Genomic DNA, 25,359 nt, shown 5'->3' with positions numbered 1-25,359 from the left:
GGAAATGAGGCATAAAAGTTCTCCAGATTTTATTACTCTCCAGTGCCTACGAGAAGATACCGAAGAGTTCAAAACTGATCATACTCCTCTCACCACAATGACGGGTATCTGCTATCTGAACACTGTTTTTTAGTTTTGCCTCTTTTTTCCTTTCCTTCCTCCTCAATAATATTATCAAACCTACCACCACGCAGAGAAGCCTAGTCTTACTGACTGGATCGTATTTTACCTGCACTGCCCACCATGTCACAGGCCGTTTCTCCATCTCACTGTACAAATTCACGTTTGCTCCAGCCCTTCTTTATCTCAGCTTCTCAAAGCCCTCCCTTCTGCCAGGCTTGACATTCCTGAACTATGCAAAGTTGATTTTGAGAAAGCAAAATGCAGGTAGGTACAGTCATGAGTTTCTTTACACATTGAACCTCAGCACAGGGCTAATACAGCTGAACTCAAGCTAAAGTTTCTTCTGACCAGCATTTCTACAAATAACAGTTTTCTCACTGACTATATAGGTCACCGTTTCTAGGCAAGGAACATATTAATGTTTCAGGAAGTGCCTGAGGCCTTACAGAATATGTGGTAGAGCTCCCTTCAGTTGAAGGGATGCTTTTGCTGACCTGGAGTGACACAAATCAGAGATGCATAATCTAGAATGACAGCTGTTTGGGGATTACAGATGATTACCAACAGAGGAAACTTTGCCCTCTCCAAATTGGCATATTATGGGTTCTTCTTACCTGTGACATAAAAGGTTCTCAACTATTTCAACCAGACATCCTTCCCAAACTCAGGAAATACAGACACCCCTTAACAAGGCCAGCAAGCAGCACACCCTGCCATGCCTGGCCTGCCCGCTCCTTTCCTCTCAGCACAAACCCTACTTCTACAGTTAATTAGTTCTTCATATTTGCTCTCCATTTCAGGTATTTCTTTCCAACAACCTTTTTCTTTGTCCCTATAAAACCTTGCATTCCTCCTGAACTAAAAATAAAATATACAAGAACAAAAACTAACTCAAGTCTCCATTAGCCACGCAAAGGGAATAAAAGCCCACAGAGCCAGCATCACAGTTAGAAAATAAAATTTAAAATCAAAGGGGAGAGAAGCACCTCACAGGGAACAAGCCCCTGTTCAATCGTAAATGGTTTCATCTTTTGCAAAAATCTCAAGTCCCTCAAAAATGTGTCCTGGTTCATGTAACGAGCCACAAGAGCCGCTAAACAGGGCCCTGGATCTCACTGCTTTCCTTCTCCCAGCCTTGCACTGCCCCCTCCTCCTAGCAAGAAGAGCAAACAACTAGGATCCGAAGAGCCAGCTATTGCCTCAGGCATCAGTGAGTGGGCTCCTAGCCTGCTAAGTATTTTCAGCAGGTATACAGGCCTTCCAATGCTATTTAACAGCTACTTAGGTGTTAAATAAAACATTTCTGATAATCGGTAAATAACGGCAGAGTGCCTTTTCTTACTAACGTAAATCTGAGAGAAGCTGAATGGCCCCAGTAGAATGCAGGTGCCCACTTAGGTTCCTGCAAACAGTCACCACAGCCACTATGAGGTCTCCTGGGGACTCCAGGGCCTGCTACTTGCAGGTAGGGTGGGATGAGTAGAAGAAACCACCTCCCAAACAGCCCACCAGCTCGCAACTTTCCTGCCTTAAACTCTTAAGCAGCTGATGAATGAGTTCAGCATTGCCAGCTTCCAGATAACCACAGCAACCCTCTTTTAACTGACAACAGCATGGACATTCTTTGCTCAGAATAGTTTTTCCCTGATCCTCTTATTTACCACGTGATACTCTAACAGTCAGCCACTCACACTGCACTCACTTGCAGAAATCGACACTGCAAACTGCAAGAGCCCTGACACCTGTACATTCGTGCCTTTTTTGAAGGTCTTAATTTCTGCACATAGCTACATACAGTACCTTCAGCTCCACTCCCTGTACACAGCCTATGCAAAGCAGGGAACAAACGCTTCCAAGTCAGGAACTCCACAGCTATGGCTGCATTCCCACTTCAAAAATTACTGAGGCTGTTAGCCAGGTTGCTGCAGCTGTTTGTAGAAGACATTCAAGGGCCAAGACAGAAAGAGGAGCGGCATTTCTTCCAGAGCATTCTCTGAGGGCAGTGGCTGACCCCGACACAGCTGCTCAATAGCAGCCCTAGGACACAAGAGGACCAACAGGTCACAGTAAAGAAGAGCAGAACACAGAGCAACCTGGAGCACCAGGGGACGTGCCCCCAGCATACATCAGCATAAATGCTGTACCATACATCCTCTCTGATTAAGAACACAAATGCAATACATTTCTTCTGTCCCTTCCTCAGCGGCTCAAACCTGCGCTGCTGAGTCACGCAGCAGCACAGACATGGAATATTGATGCCTGGCCAAGAATTAGTTTGCAACTCCAGTTTCTAAATCCTACTTTCACCAATGACGATAGAAAAAACAACAGTTAAAATTGTAAGTCTACTAAGAAAAGGGTAAGTATTTGGGAAGAAAAGACCCTTTAAAAAGAAAAGCATCATGACTGTGAAACTGCAGATCTTTATTTTTCAACTTGGAATTGGAGGCAGAACAACTGCTAAAAAAAGCTACATAACAGTCTTCAATAACTTGGATTTTTTCAGTAAAATTACAAAATAGCTAGGCAATCATATACACTTCATTTACGCAAAAAGCAGTCCAGATTAAATACTTCAAATACAGAGTAAAGAATGCAAGCAAAACCCAGCATTAACATATAGTGGCAAATGTATTACAGCTTTTTCTGTTTGCCAAATATAATCAGTTTAATAAACTGAAGCATTGTTAAAAACATCTTGATCAAGAAATGTCTAAAACCTAAATCTCTAGAGACTAAACACAATAACAACTACTACTGCATAATCAGTTCTAGTGCTTCAAAACAAACTATCGCCATCTAACATTAAGACTAGCTTTTCTTCTCCAGTCACTGCATGTATTATGATCACAATTTCACAGTTCAATGACCCAAAAATCCTCTAAAGAATCATATACTTTCCTAGCGTGGTTCATCACTAGTTACCTTTCTAGCATCACCATGCATCAACCTGAGTGCCTCCTCTCATTTAGGAGAATTAGACCTAGTAATGAAAATATGCACACTAATGCATCAGCTTATTGGACTGATTATCTTCTCCATCATCATGCAGTCAGATGTTCCATTTCCTCACATTTGAGTATAAATGCTCAAAGTGCCTTCCATTTGCTCAGAGCCCACTGCTCTGTGTCAATCTAGGTCACTAGACATTTTGCTTCTGCACCTGCTGCAGCTCTAGCCATCAGATCCAGGTGTAAACTTGAGCACAGATACATTGCCTAAGAATAACAGTTTCAAAAAGACTTGTTTCTTGAAGGAAGTCTAGGCAAACAAACAGTTTGAAGGAATACCACTCTCCAGAACTGGAAAACTCACATAAAAGGCTTTGCTTGAATTGCAGATGAATAAGATTGAATAATCACTTTTTTTTTTCATCTGTATGCTTTTCAAAACAGATAGCAACAGCTCTCCAGACTGCCTGGAAATGATTCACTACCCCACTTCACACCCATGGTAATTAAGTCACTGACACCAAATTTCATTCTACAAAATAGTTTACTGAACACTCCTTTTCAGTACTACTCCCTAACAAGTAAAACTGAAGTTTGAAACCTAGATTTCCAAGTTACGCTAGCTAGAGCTTACAAACTTCTCTGCAAAGTTCATCTAAAACAGTTTAATAACAATCTTACAGGTAATTAAATCCAAGTTCTTAAAGTGTCACAGTACTAATGAAAAAGAAAATCACAACACAAATCTGTGCATATTTTCCACTACTGAATAGACACATTATCAAAGTACCTGGTCACACAAAGCCAGGAGAGTGAGAGCACAAAAGCAATCTATTGCAAGCACAATCTACTTTTTCCAAACGTGAAGCTCTTGCACATTTTCTGCCAAAAAGAAACAGAATCCTCTAACCTTAGAAATGAATGCAATAAATATGTCTAAGACATTAGTCATGTTTCAGAACTCTGGAACTCCTACTACCAATTCTCCTACAGAACAGAAATCACAATTTAAAAGATATACTTAAAATGAGAAAAATTTTAAGGAATTTTTGTTGACAATGCACAGGAGACAGGAAAAGATGTTTTCCATGGTCCAGAGTCTCTTCAGCTTTAAAAACTTCTTAGTCCTCTACTGCCTAGACCTAACACTTAACACAATTGTTTGAAATTGACATACGTCTGAAAAACTGTATCTATCTACGTTTGAAAATCCAGCAATTACAAGAATAATTTAAACATAAAATGAAAATAGCAGGAAGCCACAAGCAATGCTTTCCCGAAGAATTTGGTTAATTATTCTTTTCACCATTACGGAATGAAATCATGTGGTTGTACAGCAAGCCCCTCTCCAATTTACACCGAATAGGACTAAAAGTAGTGGCATTTTTACAATTTTTGACTTCTGCTATGTTGAAACCTTAAGAAAAAACAACATTGTGGAACATTACTAAAAGGACAAGACTTAGAGCAGCACAGAGAAACTTTACTTTGCCACCTATACTGTTAGATGCACTCAGTGGGGCAAGAATTGGTACAATCAGTACATTTGAACTGTTATACCTGGGCATTAATTGATTTCTCCAGCTCTAATTTCACACTGTCCAGTATAGCTATTTACTTTAAGAAAAACTCTTCATAGGAAATTGTAGTGAAGGAAAAACTACTTGGAAAATGCTCAAGTACTGAAGACTAAAAATTGTCAGAAACAAAACTGAACAGGCATCAGTAAATATATTCAGGGGAGGGTTTTTTCCTTCTTTCCCATTTCAATACAAAATTGAACACAATCAGCTACAGTACAGCACATACGTGGAATACCATGTAAATTCTCAGATGTTTGTTATTAACTTCCCCAAACAAAAAATGGTATTAACTTTGACAAAGCAAAATACTCTGCAAGACGCAAGCTGAACTGCTCATCTATAATTTACAGCAGCATTTAACAGCATGTAAGCTCTTGCAGCCAGAAAAGAATGCCCTAAGCATCATGCATAAGAAGCTTCATTAAGGAAAAGAATGATTTTGTTTGATAACAAGAACGAAGAGGAAACTCAGAACCGTAGAAGAATTTGCCTTGCCCTCTGCAAGAAACAAGAAAACATCCAACCACAACAAACACTACTTGCAAAACCGAAACACAGCAAGACAACATTACTAGAACCAGAACCTAAGATGAAAAAAAGCAAGGGGGGGGACACAAAAATTCTGATTTAGGAAGACAAATCATCACTCAAGTTCAAGCTTCCACCCTGGTTTAAAATGAATGAAAATTCTTGAATACTGTAGATTATTTCCATCTTCTCTCTAGAAGGAAGCTAATATTTTGCACTGCTGTTGCCATTTTTTTCATTAGACACATAAGTTAATAATACTTATGATTACTGAAAGCAACTTCTAAAGTAGTTGTGTTTGTGTGAGGAGGGGTAACTTATTTCATTTGATACCTCTAACACTCATATTTGCAGATCTAGTGTTTTGTTTTTTATTTATTAATTGCACGTGACCTTCCCAAACAATTTTTTTCAGCAAGTTCTAGTTTTAAGCTTTCAGTTTGCTTCCTAAATGGTAGAAAGAATTGCTAAGAGATAATGTTTAGACTTGGTTACCCAGTATTACCATTGGACAAAAGCTAACTTTAGGCACAGCAATAGCTTTTTTTGGTCTTTGCTTAGGTTTGACAAGCAACGGCACAGAAAATCCTGGAACCCTAACTTTACTCCTTGACTTCACTTCCCTTTTTTATTTTAATTATTATTTTTAGGAGGGATTACAATCAACTTACCCTCTTTGCCTTTGAATCTTTCCTGATCGTATCTGTTGTAGGCAGCTGGAATAGGTTGCTTATTTCGCAAAGTGGGATCCTAAAACAAGTTAAGTAAGTGCTTTTTAGACATCCTGAAAGTATCTGTTGATTTGTGAAGTTCACAAAGCATTACATAGAACTGCTTAAGACAATAAAATTAGTTCACTTCTGTAGGACTTCCAATTTATTTGAATACTACTATGTCTAGTTTCAACATCTACTTACAGCCGAACAGCCTAAGTTTGGAAGTATATACTGAAAGGAACGACAACAACCTGAGGCAAAACTGGAGTAGTAATAGCAAACGATATTAGCTAAAATCTTCAAGTTTTCTAAAATCACTGAGTTCTTGTAATAGCTCAAGATTCAGAAAAAATTTGTCAACTGGTAACTCATGGTTAAGGCTTCAGCCATACACACAATGTTCCTTGCCAGCTTGATTAAGCTAGAAATCTGTTAAACTGCCAGAATAAAGCCAGATTCGGTGAAAAAAAGCATTCTGTAAATAAAAAGGGGAGGAGAGGTTTGGTTTCATGTTTTTTGTGTGTGTGTTTTTTTGTTTATTTGTTTTTTAAGGCACCTATAACATGCCACTATATACCAATTCATTTTTACTGTGGCTGATACTATTCTGCACAGTATGTTTGAAGAGTCCCATGGACAATTTATGAAATTCAACACAAAGCAAATATTTAAAAGTTGAAACTCACCTTGCTACTTAAATTTAGTTCTTTGTTAAATACAGTTGTAGCAAGAATAAACCCAAGTAAAATTAAACAGTTTTTATACCAGATTGCCACTGAGTTCAAGAATATATTATGTTTAATAAAGACCAATAGTAAACATACAGAACAAACCCTGTCTAATACCTAGACAACTTAAACAGTAAAGCTGTAAGTCTGTCCTCCTGATTTATTACAGGCAAAAGAAAGCTGGTTCAAGCTGTTCCCGCCAGTGAGTCATGTTCCAGATTCTTAAGCATTTGCTACCCTATCTGTCAAAAAAAAAAAAAAAAACCAGCAAAAAAATGTTTGAAATGGCAGTAGTCTCAAGTAATACATTTCTCCCAAATAGATGCAGAATGTCTCTGGTGTTTGATACATACCGAAGCTGGCACTAACACTTTCATTGGTAAGTAACAAGAACATATTGAACAAATTAAACTAAAATATTCAACTCTTTAAATACCAGTAAATGTAACTTAAAGCAAAGAATATCTGTGAAGTTATGCTTGAAAGTTATTCATTCACTGCAACGACACTAAAACAAACTTCATGTTTAATAACTACAGGACAGTGTACTCGCACTTTTGGAATGAAAACCTTCATATTCAAGGTGCTGCTCTTACCGTCGGTGCTGTATTTGGTGCAGGTCTTTGCTCAGGTGCTCGGCCTTCTTCTCTGGCTTTTACTGATTGAAGAATTGCAAAAATATTCTTGGCAAAGTTCTGAAAAACATATTGAATACCTGTGAACCTTGATGACTATTTCAAGTGATACTAATACATATGAAAGAAACCGTTTCGTTAACTTGTGCTTCACAGAAAAACAAAAAAGTCACTGGGGGATGAGTTATATCAATTAATGTTTTTAAGCATATTCCTCCAGCTAATATTAATAGGATTGTTTTACAGAAAAAAAAGTGCTAATTAAACTTTTGAAAGGCAGATACTTATTATGTTACCACTTAATATGTATTTTAAGTTAGAGATATGTACACGTCTTTCATTACTATTTTAGTAATGGATCATCAGTAAAAGAAATCTTTTATCAATTAATGAAAGTGACTTTTTAATAGTTTGGAATAGTATCAAGTATTCATATGCTTAGCTTACAATGCTATGGAAGACTAACACTGAAATATTGTTAACGAAGACCACCGGCATTACAAACCAAATGCAAAAATTATAAAGCAAACATGTCTGGCGTGATTTTTATAGAAATAATTTAAAGAGAGCTGTAATTCAAAGCTTCTCTAAGCTCACTCACTTGACCTCAGTCAGTCAGCATGTTATCAATTTGCTCCAAGCCAGAAGGGCTGGAACTGGAATACCCCCAGAAGCCACTTATGAAGGCAAAGCCATTCCTTGCACACACAAAAAGTTCTTTTCACAAAAGCTGAAAGAACTCATGCACCACTCTATTTCAAGTTCTTTTCTATCAAAAAAAAATCTGGAAAACCACTTCAAAGAGCTGTGAGCCATGTGCATATCAATTATATGTGGATACTCCAAATCGGCTCTATTCTTTGGAAAGTGAGTGCAACTATATGTTTTAAGTTGAAATTCAGAGACTTCCCCCAGACACTGGACTGGGCAGCACAATTCTAGTCCTTGCTGTGCTTCATCACATATTGCCTCTTGGAAAGACAAGCTCCTGAGTCTTCTGAAACTCAGAAGGATGAACTAATTAAATAACAAGAGAAGGAACTTAGAGTGATTGTCCATGTAGAAGCCAAGTCTTGCAGTCACAGGGAAACTACAGCCAGCTTTCACAAACCTATCTCATTCATAAAACCTGCAGTTAACGTACTCATAGAACAGAAATTAAATTTCCGATTATGATTTTTTCTAAGGCATTTTAGCATCTCAGTTTTTAATAAATTGAAATTCCATGTCCTGGACCAAATTTTAATTTCCTTTTTTTTTTTTTTAACCTGAAGATATTCTCCAGTTTGCTGAAAAGAAGTTGTTAATAAGCATAGAATTACAAAGTGTTCTTGCTGATGTTTTCTTTGACAGCATGAAAATGCAGGTCCCCCAAGGATGCAAGTAATATCTGTTTCGAAGGGGGAAAAAAACAGCAGTGCTTTAACAAACGCTCAAACTACGATCATCATCTTGCTGTTTATTGGCTTGTTTGGGGATGTGGGATTACATTGTTGTGACAGAAAACGATTGAGCACAAAGTCCATTGCAAGTTCTAACTGATTTGCAAAGCCCTGCAGAGAGGAAAGACCACTAAGTTTTCATTGTTCATCCCTTTAGAGATCCAGAATATAAACATCCCTTAGCTTCTGCCCTAGATTTAGTTAAACTTAATACCAAATGCTACAGTTTTATTACCAAAAACTTCCAATCTGGGGGTCAGACCAGGAAACAAAAAAAAAATCCGTGTCTCTCTGTACTAGGTCTTAAAGATATTTGAACATTCTTTTAAAACAATGCTTAAGAAAAACTTCAGTATAAAAGGACAAGTTCATCAATTCTTGTTTTTATCTGCCTAGAGCGCTGCTACTCCCATGAAAGCTCTTCGTTAATTCCAGCCATGTCTACACCTAATGGTATTTTACCACACTGGGGAAGAAAAAAGAGGAAGAATGTTTCAGCAGCTATCAAAGCAGGTTTCTGATATTTTCTTAAATAAAGCTCTATAGCAACAGATTTCTTCTCCCATCCTCCTTCATGCCTCTACAGAGAGGACTCATGCACGCACTAGATGTAGATAGGAAGAGAAGGCAATGGGAACAAACAGACGATCAAGGACAGCAGCTATGGTCAGATAAACATCGTTGATCATCATCTCACAGCAAGAGTCACACATGTTCTTCAGGAAAACCTTCAATCGTATATAAATTCTCAAGATTTACAGGAGCAGATGCTCTATCCCTTGCCAACATAGTGACTAACATACAGCAAGTCAAGTTACTATCACTGGTGTTAATTTAACACCAGGCTGTTTTAGGAGAAATACCAGAACATATAAGATCAGCCTGATCTGATGGGGAAGAGCACCAAGTTACATCACTAGCAGAACTCTATCTGTAATAAAACTGCTTTCATATAAACATAGCACAGCTTATTAAAAAAAACTGCAATATTTATCGTGTAACCTGTATTTAATTTCTGTAACTATCCTTAACCCTAAAGCTCATTGACAAAGAGCTCTAGTCACAAGAACAGCTTTAACTGCTATTTATCAGGTTAGCAAAAAATAATAATTTCTAATAATTTTTAGAAAGTATTTTAGAAATAATAATTTCTAATACCAATCATCAAGAAAGAACATTGATTTCATCTCATAAAAAATAATTCTTGCGGAAATCTGACATACAGAACTAGAAACACTTACAGAACATGGCTTCACAACATCCCTATAAATCAGCTGCAATCAGTTTGTATCAGATTTTACATACTGGTATTTCACAGCAAAGAAAGAAGATCCTAGAAACAACCCTATAAACTCAAATTCTTATTTGAGATAAGGATTTCTTGTTGGACCTGCATCCCAGGATGATCAAGAGCGGTAGAATACTATAAACATCATCCAAATTTACAGCAGGCATAGAGAAGGAAGAATCAAGCCCCTTCCACACTTCTTTACACATGTGCTTGATATGCTCAGACATACTGCTAAGTCCTTTGCAGCCAATGACAAACCAAGGCACAATGCATATTCTCACCACAGATTTTTAGTAATTCTTATGTGCTGCGCAGCATGAATGTGCCAACAGTATTCAGGTGTTCTTATAAAAGTACAGAAGTTAAACAGTTTGTGTGGTACATAAACTGATTAACTGTAAAATTAAAAGAAAATGTTTTACACATGTAAATTTAAATCACACACCTAGATCCAGTGTCACTTAAGGCACTCTCCTACATCTTAAACTCTAAGCATCTTCCGCACAAACTGTTCACAAACATTGAAGCTGATTCTCTCCTCCTTGTTATTCTAAATTGAAGTCTTAGAGCACTGTATTTTATATTGTGCTAGACTGCCCTCAGAATCAAAAGTTGAATACATACAAAATTGATATTCAGGGACAGCTGCATGCATTCAAATACAGGTAGAACAGCTACACGAAGTACTGATATTTTCTGCACTGTGCTTATTCAGACCATAAAAGCTTCCATCATTTCTGACCCAACATCTTTATTCTCCTAACGCAGGAACACTTCGTAAAGACCACAGATAGAAATACGACCTCAGATGATGGAATTGTCATGAAATAACGCCTCCTTTTTGAATTACACGTACATGTACCTCTCCTATTTTCATTCCTTTGTTTCCATTGAATAACAAGTAAAAGGACAAGATGTTCAACTGCACTGACAGGCGTGCTTGCAGAGGGCTTATGGTACTTCTCAAACTATTTTCCATACACTTTTGGCCTGCAATGACCATAATACAGTAACTCATGCAACAGTACGTTTCATACAGAAGGCATAAACAGAACAAACAAGTTGCAAAAGAACCACCTAAGTATAAATAGATCTTTTTAGTTATGCTTTCAGGACAGTACCAATGTAAGAAGTTATCGTAACTGATATAGCTAACAAACTGGAGCAGAGTATAGGACAAATTTTTTAAACTGTCCAACTAGGGCATATATAAAAAAAAGCATTAATAAAACTTGATTTGTCACTAACTGCCATGGAAAATGAAAATTAAAGTCACACACTCCTTTTCACAAAATTTGCTCTGGGAAACAAATAATATTCCACCAGTCAAAAAGTTTAAGTACTATTACAGTCTACTGCACTAAAACAGTTATTAGTCCTATTTGTGGACTGTTTCCAGTGACAAGTTTCATTCCTCACTTGTTCTATTTTTTTCCCCCCACTAGATTTTTATAGCAAGAGTATTTTATGTGAAAGACATGTAAAGCATCTAATTTAAAATAGAATAAACACTAACTCAGAAGTATGAAAGAGCAACACTATAATGTCCTGAAAATAGAACACAGCATAAAATCTGCTTTAAAAAAATACCTTGTACATAACCTGAAGTTATTTCTTATATGTATGCACCATATAGAAATGCAGGTGGGTTTTTTTTTGTTTGTTTTTATTATTTTAAGTCATAGAAGTGCCCAAGTGCGGTGTTACTTTACAGCTAACCTAAATTTCCTTCAGGTAACATAGCTCTGTTACTCCAGACAAATTTGAGGTACCTAGTCCCAAAACAAGATTCAATATTGCTCAATATGAAAACAACTTTCATGATCTGGTCTATCCTTCCTTCAAGAGCTGTACTCAAAACACATCGACAAGTGTCTAACAGCAATATACTTCCCAGTTTTAGTCAGTAAGCTAATATACTTTAAAGTAGAGTTTGGGAATTGAAACCTATACCATGTCACTTGTGCACAGGCCTTCTAGAACCACACCCTCGTTCCATCTGAAAGCACTAATTGCTATTAAGCTGGGACACACCTTCATCTTTTCAACTTCACAGTTAAGTTCACCACTATTGTGAATGTCAGGAACATAGAACAATTCTGCCACCTAGAGCTCAAATACAAAATTGCTTTTACAAAGAATGTTAAGATTTCCAAAATTTTACTCAGACCTTTTAGCTGTCAAGAATAACTAAAAATACCATATTAGTCTTGCTATAAAGTTATTTTAATTTAAGCATTTGCCAATTAAAAGAACTTTCAGTAAAAGCTTTTACTGAAATTGTAGTAAGCGTAGCTTGTAATCTCTTTACAGGGAACTTCATTACTATAAATGTTCAAAAAAAATCTCAACAGCATTTACTTCAAATACGTTACTTACTGTCAAAGGGGTCAACCCTATTATTGAAAGGCTTTAATTTAAAAAAGAAGGTATATAAAAATGCTAGGATTAAGACAGAATACAAACATTTTATTTGGTCTTACTTCCTACTTTGTTAGGAAAGCAAATATTTTTAATATGTTACGAAGTCAAAATTCAGAACATTTGCTTTTATTTTTTTCGTACAATAAATATTAATCAGAGAGAGGACTATCTACCCAGATTGTGAGAAAATCAAATTGGCCAGACTGCATAAGGGAATTAATAGGATGTAAGAAGTGAGGCCTTTGCTTCAACATTGCAACCCAGATGTAGTAATTAATATGAAATATTATCATAAATATATAAATATTGAAAAACCCCACAGTTTTTAATCAACCAATGATTATGAAACAAAGCTAGAGGGACAGAGTTTCATATAATCCAGATCCTATACCAAGTTGCCTTCCATATGTTCAATTGGACTGATTATGTTGTTCTTTCTGTGCATAGGGTTAGTTTACTCAAGGAAAGGTAATTCTGATATGTTCGTACTTGCAAGAAAATACGACTCAAAACTGCTACCCCAAATTTAAAGTTTTAGCAGTAATCTGTAACATATCCCTAAAAAGAAATGGATGAAAGATTTGAAAAAAAAAATGTTCAGAGCACACTCCTCCCATAAGAACACCAGTTCACTTCAGAGAATTACAAGTTCACAAGGCCATTACTAGTGAATTTCCAAGAGTCCAGGTTTAAGCTTTCTCTACACACAAGGAGCACAGGTTCAACCCAGCATACTCAATTACCATGCTGGCTATTTATATAATATTTCTAAACGTGCTGGGAACCTAAAAAAAATTCAAGTACATCAATCACTGAGATAATTACTCCTTTCCAATATATTTGTGATTGCTGAAAATCCTACTTAGACTACTTTCGCATTCCTACAGGAAGAATTCAAGTGCTATGAACACATTTACAGTAGAAATGGATGGAATGAGGAGGTTTTTGCTTAAAAAAAAAAAGATTGCTGAAGCCTGCTACTAGAGATTACAGAAATCAAAGAATTATTCAGGAAGGAAAGAGAGGAAGAACATGACAGGAAGGAATCAATTTCTGTTTAAACACAAAGTTTTTTCTAGATGTTCAATGGTTTATTTTATGAAACAGATATAAAGCAGTAATTCAAAACTTTTAACTCCAAATACTTATGATGTTAAATATTCTATGTATGGGTTCAAATCCTAGCTGCCAGAGAAGATGCCCAGTTCAATAAACAACGGGTCTCTCAATAAATAAGTTACAAAAGCAGTATTTTGCTAGTATTTTCCCTTAAGATTTGCAGTTTCAGCTCAAACTGATTTAATGTAGATAAAATCTGACAAGCTCAACCTGCCCTCCAGAAACAGGTTTCATAGTCAATAGTATGACTATGTTACCAAAAACACAATTCATACCCTTCTAACGTGGTGTAAGTAAACATCCTAAATTGTGTGCGCTTTATACAAAAAAGGCCAGCAAAGGAAACAGCAAGACACTTACAGCATTGACACCTGGTCCAAATATTAATCCACAGATGAAGTAATGTTGACTTCATTTCTAGAACTCCTCTCCCTTTGCCTGTACTGCTTCTTTCCCCCAGCACATCTCTGGCCTTAAGACAGCAATTCTTTTACCCTGATTTTTGTGCTTGTTTGTGAAGGTCAACAGTTAGAACTGGACTGTGTGAGGAGTGAAGACAGACAGAAGAGATCAAATTCTCAAAGGATTCTCAAAGCCCCCAACAATTGTGGCTGTTAAAGAAATGGTAAGGGAACTCAGAAGTTGCGTTTTCGGGTGGTTAGACTGTCAGCTCACCAAGACAGCCACGTTGCATACATTCATTCAAACCTGAAATTAATTGCCTCTGAACATATATCCACCCAAATAGTTCTAAAATTAAACTACTATAACAGGAAGAAAAACCTTAAACTAAACAAATGCACTTTGGCTCTGAAAAGCAATTACATGAAAATGTCACATTATGCATAAACTCTAGAAGACTACACCGCAGACTTGGGGAAGGCCAACAGATGTGCAAGAGACAGCACAGGATGACTCATCCACCTGGGATTAAATCAAACACTAGATTTCCAGAAGAGGGTAGGAGTGCATAATAATCAGATAGAAAACTACATAAAAAATACTTCAACAAGAAGTTCTAAGCAAAAATTAAAGGTAAGCAAGCAGACAAATGCAAATTCTGGAAATCTTAAAAACAAAAAAGTGAAGTGAAATGTCTGATTTTAAAAACAATAGCAACCTCATGAATCCAGTATAAAGACAGCCAGGGATCAATGCAATAGCAAAGTACAATACAAGGGTACTGGAAGAGATCATATGGATACAGGTTGTGCATTATAGGAAGCTTGGTGCCAAAGCACGAATGACAACCAATGAATGGCAACTTGTACAAAACCACAAAAGCACTAGGGCTGTCCTGCCAATATGCACTGGACAGTAACAGAACTCCACTAATCCCAAAGAAAGTAATTATGAGATCGCAGTTATTTTGTAGGTAGGATGTGGGTCAAGAAGGGAAGCCATGCTGAGATTAATCCTTTAGCTATCATAAGCAATTACTTCTTGGAGCATCTGGCCCAAGAAGTCACAAAAGGAAAGACAGTTCTTTATTTAGCCCATAGAACCTACTCTGAAGAACACTATAGCAGGGGTATCAATGTACTCAAATTCAACATTCTCATGAAGTGAAAGAAAACCTTACACCTTTTGCCATAAAAAAATCCACTGCTAATTTCAGCAAAGGGAGTGACATAACAATGAAGTTACTATTAAAAGATAGTTAAAAGCAGCATCTCAAAGGGCAGAATACAAGCATCATGAAAACTTTCAGAGCTGTACGTAGAATATTGAAGACCATCTTGCTAAAGGAATCCATACTTTTTCCAGAGACATCAAAAATGGAAGAAACCTGCCCAAAACATGTTAAGGATGGTATATTTTGTTTTGTAGCCTGATCTTCTTAGTGTTTTCCTTTTACATCTTAAGCCATCTATACATCAATGTTTACTACAGAGAACGCTGGTAAAGTTCACATACAGGAGATTTTCCTCTGTGGGGAAGACAGCCTGAGGATCTGTCTCAGACTGAATCAATTTTTAGAAAGGAACAATAAAACTGACATTTTAGGGTGCTCATAATTTGGTACCGTTACCCCAGGAGTTGTAAAGTTATTCAGATACAAAAGAGTCAGATTCTACGTGGTAAACTGCCATTGAAGGCAACTTCATTTTTAAACATATTCTAAGAGGATTCATAAGACTGCAGATAAACCTGTATCAAGCAGATACTGAAGAATTACAATAAAAAGAGTTAACAGGCATGCTAGCAAGCCAAGTATCATACAGAAAAGCCAAAAGAGCAGTTGCAGGGGGTACCGTGCTTCCTGGATCAAAATTCTTTATATGAACAGGCAAATAGGTAAGGAATGACTTGCCTGAAAGGACATACCTGAGTTTCCTAACAACTTGAGTCTATCCTTACAAAGGCTCTTTCAAAAAATCAAAATCCTTTGTGAGGTTCTGGGATTTAACCATAGCCCTGTGTAACAAAATGATGTTTCCCCACCTACTTACTCTCACAGTTTCTTGTACAAAAATATAAGCTTTTGATGATTTCTGTCCATATCAACACTCCCGAAACTCTGTGCAAACAGAAAAGAGGACTCGCTAATTATTCCTCAGACTAGTCAAAGGAACTACTTACCAGAGTCCCTAAACAAACTTGATCTCCTTTTGTCCTTCTCCCTGTGCTAGGTTTTGCCTAAAATCACTACCTCATCTTATTGTTATTACATGGATACTAGGATTAAAAAAAAAAAAATCCAACTCTTTACCTATCATCTTTGCAAGACTCTCCTGCAAGGCATGTAAAGATATGAATGCCATGACTGATTCACTGCAGGAGGAAAAGTTACCCAGATTCCTTCAATACACACATTTTGGATGATTAAAGTGGTTTTTTTGTTTGTTTTGGATTGTTTTGGTTTGTTTGGTGGTTGTTTTTTTTAATTTATCTCTAACAGTTATTTATTTATAACTGTTCAGTGGTGAGATTGCTACAAATCTCAGACTTAAAGCAGCAATATTCACTCTGCATGTAACACACAAGTATGTGCCATATACCTATTAATTACCCCATAATTCCTAAGTGTTTATTCCACTGAGGTCATGAGACTATGTTGTAAAAATGACCATCACGTAAAATACTGTTAAAAATAAGACAAGCTAAAACTGGGAACTCCTTTGCTTAATGTCAAGACATTATTTTCCTGTGATAGTACTTAGAGAAGTAGAGAAGGCAAAGGATACAATCTGGCAACAGCCTCAGGAAAACAGACCTTCACAATCTGTTAGAAATTGACTTACTGCTTCCTTGAGAAATTTAGCCTCAATTGCCTCTGCTATAAAGAAAGCTTGCTCTCTTTGGACAGTTAGGCTATCAGCTGTGCTTGCAACCATGCTCTGGATGGCACGTAACCAAGTACAGATAAAAACATCAATTAAAGGAGCATAAAGGAACAAAAAGACGCAGAAAAGCCTCGTCACACCAACTCTTTCTGGTTTTGTTCATTTTATCATTTTCTCTCCCTACTTTTCCACTGTTTTCCACAGCTTAGCAGCCTTTGGACTCTCTTTCAATGTACCTATGTTGCTACTTGTATCAGGTACACCCCACTTTTGTCTGTTTTACACCTACAGGTACTTCCTACAGCCTTCCCAATTGTAAGGCTCAAACCAGCTTTGTTTAAGAGGAATTAAGTGATTACTTGGTATTTTTTAAATGGCTGAAACAAGTATTTTGAGATGCATTTTAGGCTTATGGTAATGAGGAAAGAATTAATTCTTTGTCCCTGTGCCAAGAGCTCTCCAGCATACCTTTACCTAGAACACTAAGCATAATCCTCTCAGTCATTTGTAGTCTATAGTTAACAAGCTAGAGATACAATAAAGAGAAAATGCAGTTTGCCATTTGGACCATAGAAATAGCTTGGTATCTACAGCATTACCTTGCCTGTGCTTTGTAAGATTGTAGTTCTTGTCCTCCATACTCTCTCCCTGCTGACAATATCTCTGGTTACATCCACTTCAGCATCAACAAAACTTCTCTGTTTAAGAGCAGTTATGTCATCATCCAGATCAGTTTTGATAGTGGATCTTTTCTTTGCCATGATTTTTGCTTTGATAGCAGCAATTTTTTCCACTGACATGGCTTCAGACAAGGACCTAAATGAGCAAAAATAGCAGAAGAGACTGAATAACAGCACAAACAATTCTTCTGAGAGAATTTCTGAATGAGCAGTTTCCTCCTGCTTAAGTTTACATCTATGCCATAAAAAGTCACCTTACATATACATAAAGATTATATGAGCTCGGCATTGATTCTAATGCCCAAGACAGCATTTTTCTGACAAAAGATTCCATACAGGTATTAGCACAAAAAAGTCAAAAAAATCCCAACAACAGAAATAAAGACTGAAAATGCAAAGCATCAGGACTAACACTTCCATTCACAATATCATCTGACTTTCAACTCTTAGTAATTTATAGCGAATTACAATTTTGTGTCTAGTCAGTCAATCTCAGGCTTCCAAAGCATTAAACTAAATTCTGGTTGAGGCTCTGTTATGCAGACTTGGGAACTTGGAAGATCAGTGTTACATTTCAGAGCATGTAGGCCAAACAAACAGATGGTAGTAACTTTGTCCACCTTAAACTGTATTTGAAGTAGCTCAGCTCAGTCCAAGAGTGCAACATTTTTATCTGTTTGCTTTTAATTGTAAACACAGCAGGATTTAGTTGCCAAACACTGAGCACTATTGTTTTCCAGGTAAACTGAAGAATAAAAAGGACTGAATTGCACAATCCCAACTGCACCTAACCAATTCTATTCTACGTGATATTTTGAGAACACATTGCTTCACAGTGCTTAAGTTTTCAATCTCCTTTTACACCTAAGCTACTGAAAAGGGAACTTATTTGTTGCTCTTAAATGAAGCAACAAGAGTGACAAACACACAAAATTCACTGCTTGTGAATGTCACTTGCGCTTTTAAAGGGACAATCTTTTGCATCCAACTGTATTCTGTATTTACAGATTTTTACTAAGTAATTACAAATAACATTTGGTAATCTTCACTGCAATATTGTCTCATACTCCAAAACTTTCATTTGTAGCACACTCAAACTAACATCCAAATTATCAGTTTACACAAAACAATGTGCATAGTTACACTTTTTGTTTCTTAAACTTCCTGACTTTTAGTCAGGTATGACAATCAAATCTGTGGTGTTTTTTTTTTTGTTCTAACGGTTTCCTTTTATGTACACCTAAACAAGACACAGATAGGAAGATATTTTTATGTGCTTAGGTGCAATTATATCTCACTTGGCTATATTAATTGTTGAAAGGCTAACTCATAAATTTAATCCTGGTAAAGGACAGACAAACATTCACAACATGGCTTATGCTCAGGAAATAAATTTCTCAAGAATGCAGTTGGTCTATCAAGTGAAACTATGTATTTGCAAAATCCAATGCAGATGAAACAATGTTACTGCATACTCATACACCTTCCTAGCAGGAAGTATGATTCCCATTTTGCATTCTGAGAGCTGACACACACAAGAAATAAAGCAACTACCTTTACATTATGGCTTCAGAACTTAGGTATTTGAAAATGAGTTACTAGAGTTTGGTATCCTACTAAATACCTACTAAGCCCAAGATCCTTAGCATCAACAAGGTCTTGCAATAATTTTATTTCCTTTCTGCCTGGCTTGGGGAAGATATGGTGTAAGACAAAAACAGCAGTCATTCTCTGCAAAATTCTGGATAGATACAACAGAAAAGAAAAGGTGACAGGCAAGTTTTTAAACACTTGAATACTGATTACTACTTACAGCAATGACAGTACATTATCCTCTGGTAGTCTACTGCCTCCTCAGAGGAAACAGGCTCACCTCTGCAAGGAGTCAAACTGAGGTCCTGCTACCCTTAGATGTATTCTTACATTATTTTCCTCCTTTTGTGCACAAGACACTCCTCAGTACAGGATTTTCTTTCTTTGAAATAGAGATCATCAGCTTTCCTTTGCAATTCTGCTCATTGTCTTTGACTGCTTAGATAAACACCATGGCAGAAGAAAGCATAAGTGGTGGGGGTTGGAGGGCAAAGTGAGACAACTGTTCTTATACTTGTGAATAAAAAAAAAAAAAGAAGAAATCAAGATATCTCATGCCACACCATCTGAACTTCCACTCAAGAACAGTAGTCTGACGAGGCATGAGGTTCTATCCCCTCAAGCATAATAGATGATAGCACCTAAGGGGAGGGTGGATAGGGGTGAGGCAAAAAACTTCCAATGAGAGCTATTGGACAAAAGTAAGATCACATGCCTGATTGTTATTAGTCTTTTAATTAAGCATTATCCATATGAAATTGAAGTATTCCTACCTGATCTGCTCTGTTTGCACGATACCTTCTTTATGTCCTTCCAACCGAGCCGCCAACCGCTCCTTGTCAAGACGCACACACTCTTCATCCTAGGAGTAACAGTGTTGTTTAAATTTTTGTGTATTCTCTTTAATAACAGAAATACAGCTAGAATTAAAACTATATAGAATTCACTTTAAGATTAGCAAGGACTATCTTTATTTCCAAGCATTTTTGAACTGTGCACTAGTATTAATTGTACAGCTACTGGAAACTTAAGAACCACAATATACAATTAGAATAATGAAAAGGAAACTACCATTCCCTTATAAAGTGCCTTGCTGAGACAATAATTCAAAAGAATAGAAAAGCAGTAAGAGAATTTGAAGGTGACAAACAGTAAGCATACATACATTTTTGACAAGCTCAATGATGTTTTTACAGAAAACTGCCCAGAACTGTGACACTTTGATGCAGAACTTTCATAAATGGCATTCTTAATGAATATATAGACAAGTTGAGAGTAAAGACTAGTAAAGTGACTTCCAGTTACTCAAGCGAGGATGAAGACAGACATGTAAGGTGAGAAAGCAACAGAAAGACATAACTTGATGCCATTTTTTCCACCTTTAAAGCTGATATCACTTTTGTCTTATCAGTCTTATTTCCCCACAAAATCAAAGTCATCGTCAAGCCTGTCCTACTGCTAAAAAGCAGAAGCATAGCAAAAACAGTCATGCCCGTGTATCAGGAGAGACCTGGAACCTCTACACTGAAACGGTTTCTGAATAGCTTAAAACAGACTTTACAGACTGAGCAGCCAGAGCAGCAAAGAAACAAACGAAAGATGGCCATAAACTGATCAGGTTCGTATGTAGAATATTTGATTCTCCAAATCATGACATTGAAGACGTACAGTTTGAAAACATAATGGCATCACAACCACATAGGGAAATGTAGAATGTAACTCTACAGATCACCAATATGTCATCTCAGAGCAATTGTGGCTGTGAGCCATTAAGAATGCCCAAAGTTCTCATTAATCTTATGCTGATAAAGTTAAGCACAAGCAATGTTCAAATCCAATTCTGGAATAATGGAATGTATGTATTTACAATAAATCTTCTTCTAAGGAGAAATCTAAAGCCTCAGAGCTCTGAAAATATGTACAGACAGATTTATAACAACTCAGAAGGAAAAAAATGGATGAACACAGTTAAAGAGTAATAGGGGGAAAAAATAAACTAGTTTTTAAAACCAGGCAGAATTACGTAATACAATATGTGTAAGAACTAGACACGTCGATTTTATTCCAGAGATACTTGTGAAAATACACTGTTTAATTATCCAACACATCCCTTCAGAAAATACTAAATCACAGGGACAACAGTTTTGTATACCGCTATAAAGAGACTAAAATAGCAGATAAATGCCAGTCTTATTGATATCTACTCATTTGTTTTAAGTTATGTCAGCTCACAAATGGCAAATAACAGTAATTACTCGTTACATAGCACTTTGATTCTAATCACATAGCTCCTAGCAGACAGATCATAATGCAACAGGTATTTATAGATCCGTGGTCAAGCTTTACCCTTTCACACTCCGATGTACAGCCAGCAACTCAAATTTCAAGTTTAAACCAGAGGCTAGAATTCCTAAGTTCTATCTCCTTCTGGTTCATGTACGCACTAACAGAAGTAGCGTGTGCACCCAGAGGACAGGTAGTCCAGCTGAACTGCTACAAAATGAGAAAAACTATAATTTACATACACACACCCCAAATTTGTATCGATGACAGTTACTGTCATTACCTCTATTCTTGGTTTCTTTGCTTCCGCTAGTATTTCATCTGCTGCTCTTTTAACTACAAGAAAAAGAGGACATTAAAAATGCAGCATTGCAGAATACTCTCATAAAACAAACTTTGAGGCTACTTTTTAGTTAAACTATACCTTGAGTGGATCGTTGAAGGCCAATTTCAAGTGGAGCACTTCTGTCTATACTTGATGAGGTTGCTGTAATCAAACAACATTTCACGTAATTATAAAAGGTTTGATAAGTATTTCAGTATAAAAGGATGAAGAACAACAGATAACATGCAACAATGTAAATTCTAATTAGATATTAAGAAAATAACGTCTTTAGCAAAGGTTGTCAAACACTGGCACCAGAGATATTCAGAACCTGACTTAATATCAAGTTAGGTCAGATTGCTCGGGGCCATTTGACTCTTCAAAAAGGGGACTGAACCAGATGACTCTGTGGTCCCTTCCAACATTAGTCAGCAATTCTATGACCTGTATATACTATACAGGAGAAAACAGTCACAAAAAGTTACTTTATAACCTGGAATCAAGATCTACTTGTTCATCTGCTTTTTGGAAGAAAGACAACCTGAGAGTCGCCCCTCTAAAAAAGGTCTACTACTCATATTACAGAAATCATCTCATATTCCAACATAGAGAGACCACGTGCAAGACAGAGCAAGATAAGGTAGGCCATATTTATCTTTCTCTGGTCAGAAAAAAACCTCTTTTCTTTGACTATTGGTAACAGAAATTTTAGCACAACAGAATACCAGGAAAATCTGCCAGACTGAAAAAGCAGTGATTTGATACATTTTATTATACCGCAGATTTTATCCCACACACTCATTGCATCAAAATCAACGTTTCCCACAATCTAGAGAGAAGGAAGAAACAAACATGGAGCATTCTAACAGATAACTATTAACCAAGGTTGTTAATAATCAAGTAGATCACTTCTAAACATGCGTGTAGGAATGCAGCTCCTAAGTGTCTTAAAAATAGTTAAGTTCAGAATAAAATAATTTAAAGAAAAATTAGTTTGAGAAGCCTGAACTTAGTCAGTTTAGCTACAGATTGACCCTCATGTATTGCCCCCTCATTTATCCCATAAATGCAAAGCAAGAGAGTACTGCGTCTTTAACAGAAAACATCACTCACATGTTTCCCCATTTAGGTATGCAAGTAAGTCTTTCCTATCAGGTCTTCTTACCACAGGAATGTTTTCAGTCTGAAAAGACAACAGACTTGACATTAAACTGTTATTCCCTCAGAAAGACTCTCGATGAAGATTTTTCCACTTTCATTGACCACTCATCCGCACAAAGAAAGGAAAACATGTCCTGCATCACAGGCAAGCACAACTATCAAGCTTAAAAATGCAACTACTTTCTGGAGGATGTTTAACTACACAAAATGAAACACGTCATCTGCTATAAAACAAAGGGAGGACAGACTTTTTCCTTCATTTCAGACTTGCAAATAAGCAGTAGAGTATTTTTTTAAACACACACAGTTCATTGCATACCTTTTTCCCTTTCCCCAGACACTAGACATGCTACCATCATTCTCTGACAGTAACTATGCAAACATTACTCAGCTCAAACCAGACAAAATGAAGTTCTATATGGTCTACTTACTGCAGCACGACGGACATAAACAGGATGTGAAAGGTGCACATTATTGAGTAGGAACAAGATAGAATCCAAAGTGTAGTATTCCCTGGGCTGACCCTCCTTCCCGGTCCTGTAAAATCATGAAACACAGTTTTTAACATTTAACAAAGCGTTTTCCCTCCAAACGCAGTGGTTTTACTCATGGCTCACCACCAGCATCAAGACACTCACCACATAAGTGCCAACCTCACTGGGGGAAGGCAGAAGAAATAAAAACCACTCCTCAAGCATAACTTTCTTTAGCCTGGAAGAGCTACACTTCTGGTACATTTAATAGGTATTGTGTAAGTCTGATGTCTCTATAGTGTGGATATAATGCCACTGCTGCTTTCTTGGAATTCTGTTTCTAAGCGAAACAAAAAATATGTCGATCAAAAGCACCCAATAACCTGTTCTGAACTCATTACAAGCAGGAAGGCTTAACACATTACCTTCTTAGCAATGCCTGAGAAAACAAACACACCTTATTTCATAGGCAGAAAAATTATTCAAAATACTGTGGGAATTGGTAGAATAAAGGATCTTTCTATCACTCTTCCTTCCAAGAACTTAGTCTGCATATTTACATGGTGGAAGGGAGGGTTATGTTTTGTTGCAAGGACAAGGAAAAGGGAAGAGACTTTGTATCTTTCAACTGCTAAGAAACAAAGTTGGCTGAACAACTGTAACAAAACTGGACTCCTCAGCAAGGAACTGTTTGGCTATTTTATTGTTTCACTGCTATCTTTGATCAGGTAGCATCTGAACTTGTTCAGGGTACTAGTAGAAACAAAAGCTTCCTCCACATAGACTTGACTCTGAAGCGAAGCCTGCGTCCCGTGCCGCAGTTGTCACTTCATTTTACAATCAACACTGTAGATTCTCTCTTTTCAGAGTAAGTCATTATTTCTTTGAAGTGCGTCACATCCAATGATTATATTAAAAAGTCCAGCTGCTCATCTACTCAAGTTTCTTTACACTATTTAGCAATGAATGGTGTAATTTAGAAAACAAACACTGAACGGTTATCTATTAATTTGGAAATACAGTATTACAAAGCCCCAGGCATTGACAAAGCTCAGCAGTGCACAGCTGGTACTTCACCTAAGCCACACATGCAAGAAATCCCCATGCTCATTATCATTGCAAGAGGATGCTTTATTACAAGGACAATACAAGATACTGCATGTTAAAGGGAGAGTGTCAGATGGGAGAGCAATTGTACAGCAAGGAGAAAATCTAAGCCCAAACTGGCATTTCAACATCACTTCGTGATCCTTACAGATTTGCCAGAGGACCTGCTCAAAATCAAGAGGTAAAAGCAAGCTAGTCTGAATGCAGCTTACTTCACTCAATTAACAAACAATGTCAGTAGCAAAAGAAATTAATCTTCTTTTCCCGTATTACTAATTACATCAGTTATTTCAGAAAAACAATCTTATGATCCAGGCCTTGAAAAGTCCAGCACTTCAAAAAAAGTGATGCAACTTTTAATACTTGTTAAACTCCAGCTTAAAAGCTGAAGAAAATGTTTACATAATGCAAAACAGAAAGCTTCACCTGGTTGGTTTTAGCACCAGAAATTTATTTCCAGTTCATCCATTCACACTCCAAGGGCACCACAAGTTTATTCGTTTTCTAACTGCTCCACTTCCTTTTTTGTGTTTGAAAGCATGGATTTTGATAGAGGTTCTAAGTTCCTGGGTCTCATTCACAGAAGCAAGCAGTAATCCTCAAAAATACAAGACTGGACACGTGGAGTATCACACAAAGCAAAATACCCACGACCAGCTGCTCTCTGTTTAAAAACTTCTTAACGGTCCAAACAAGTCCCTCTGATGGGTAAACAAGTCAAATGAGGTGCTGGTAGATTGATTCCTTCCTTGGGTTTTGAAACTGATTCTATAATCACTCTTCTGGGGCCATGGACCAACCATTATGTCAAAACAAACAAAACATCTCATCTTAGTACATCCTACCTTCAGAAGTATTCATAGAGTTATGCTCTGTGGACTGTATCTGGGAACCAACCTGCATAAGAACA

At 36.9% G+C, this 25,359-nt stretch overlaps 1 protein-coding gene across 1 annotated transcript in view; it reads right to left on the bottom strand.

Moving 5' to 3' along the window:
- Positions 1–25,359, bottom strand: part of CDC73 (cell division cycle 73) — a 96,437-nt gene that overhangs the window by 68,836 nt on the left and 2,242 nt on the right. Inside the window, exons 2-9 of the mRNA XM_080602155.1 lie at positions 23,301–23,406; positions 22,822–22,891; positions 21,808–21,870; positions 21,667–21,719; positions 19,874–19,962; positions 17,427–17,643; positions 7,226–7,324; positions 5,857–5,935 (exon numbers count right to left, since the gene is read on the bottom strand). Coding sequence (XP_080458281.1) covers positions 5,857–5,935; positions 7,226–7,324; positions 17,427–17,643; positions 19,874–19,962; positions 21,667–21,719; positions 21,808–21,870; positions 22,822–22,891; positions 23,301–23,406 — 776 coding nt within the window. The remainder of the gene's footprint in view (positions 1–5,856; positions 5,936–7,225; positions 7,325–17,426; positions 17,644–19,873; positions 19,963–21,666; positions 21,720–21,807; positions 21,871–22,821; positions 22,892–23,300; positions 23,407–25,359) is intronic.

This window comes from Anser brachyrhynchus (assembly GCF_964034855.1).
Source record: "Anser brachyrhynchus genome assembly, chromosome: 8".
Classification (NCBI taxonomy): Eukaryota; Metazoa; Chordata; class Aves; order Anseriformes; family Anatidae; genus Anser; species Anser brachyrhynchus.
This window is presented reverse-complemented; position numbering and strand designations above follow the sequence as displayed.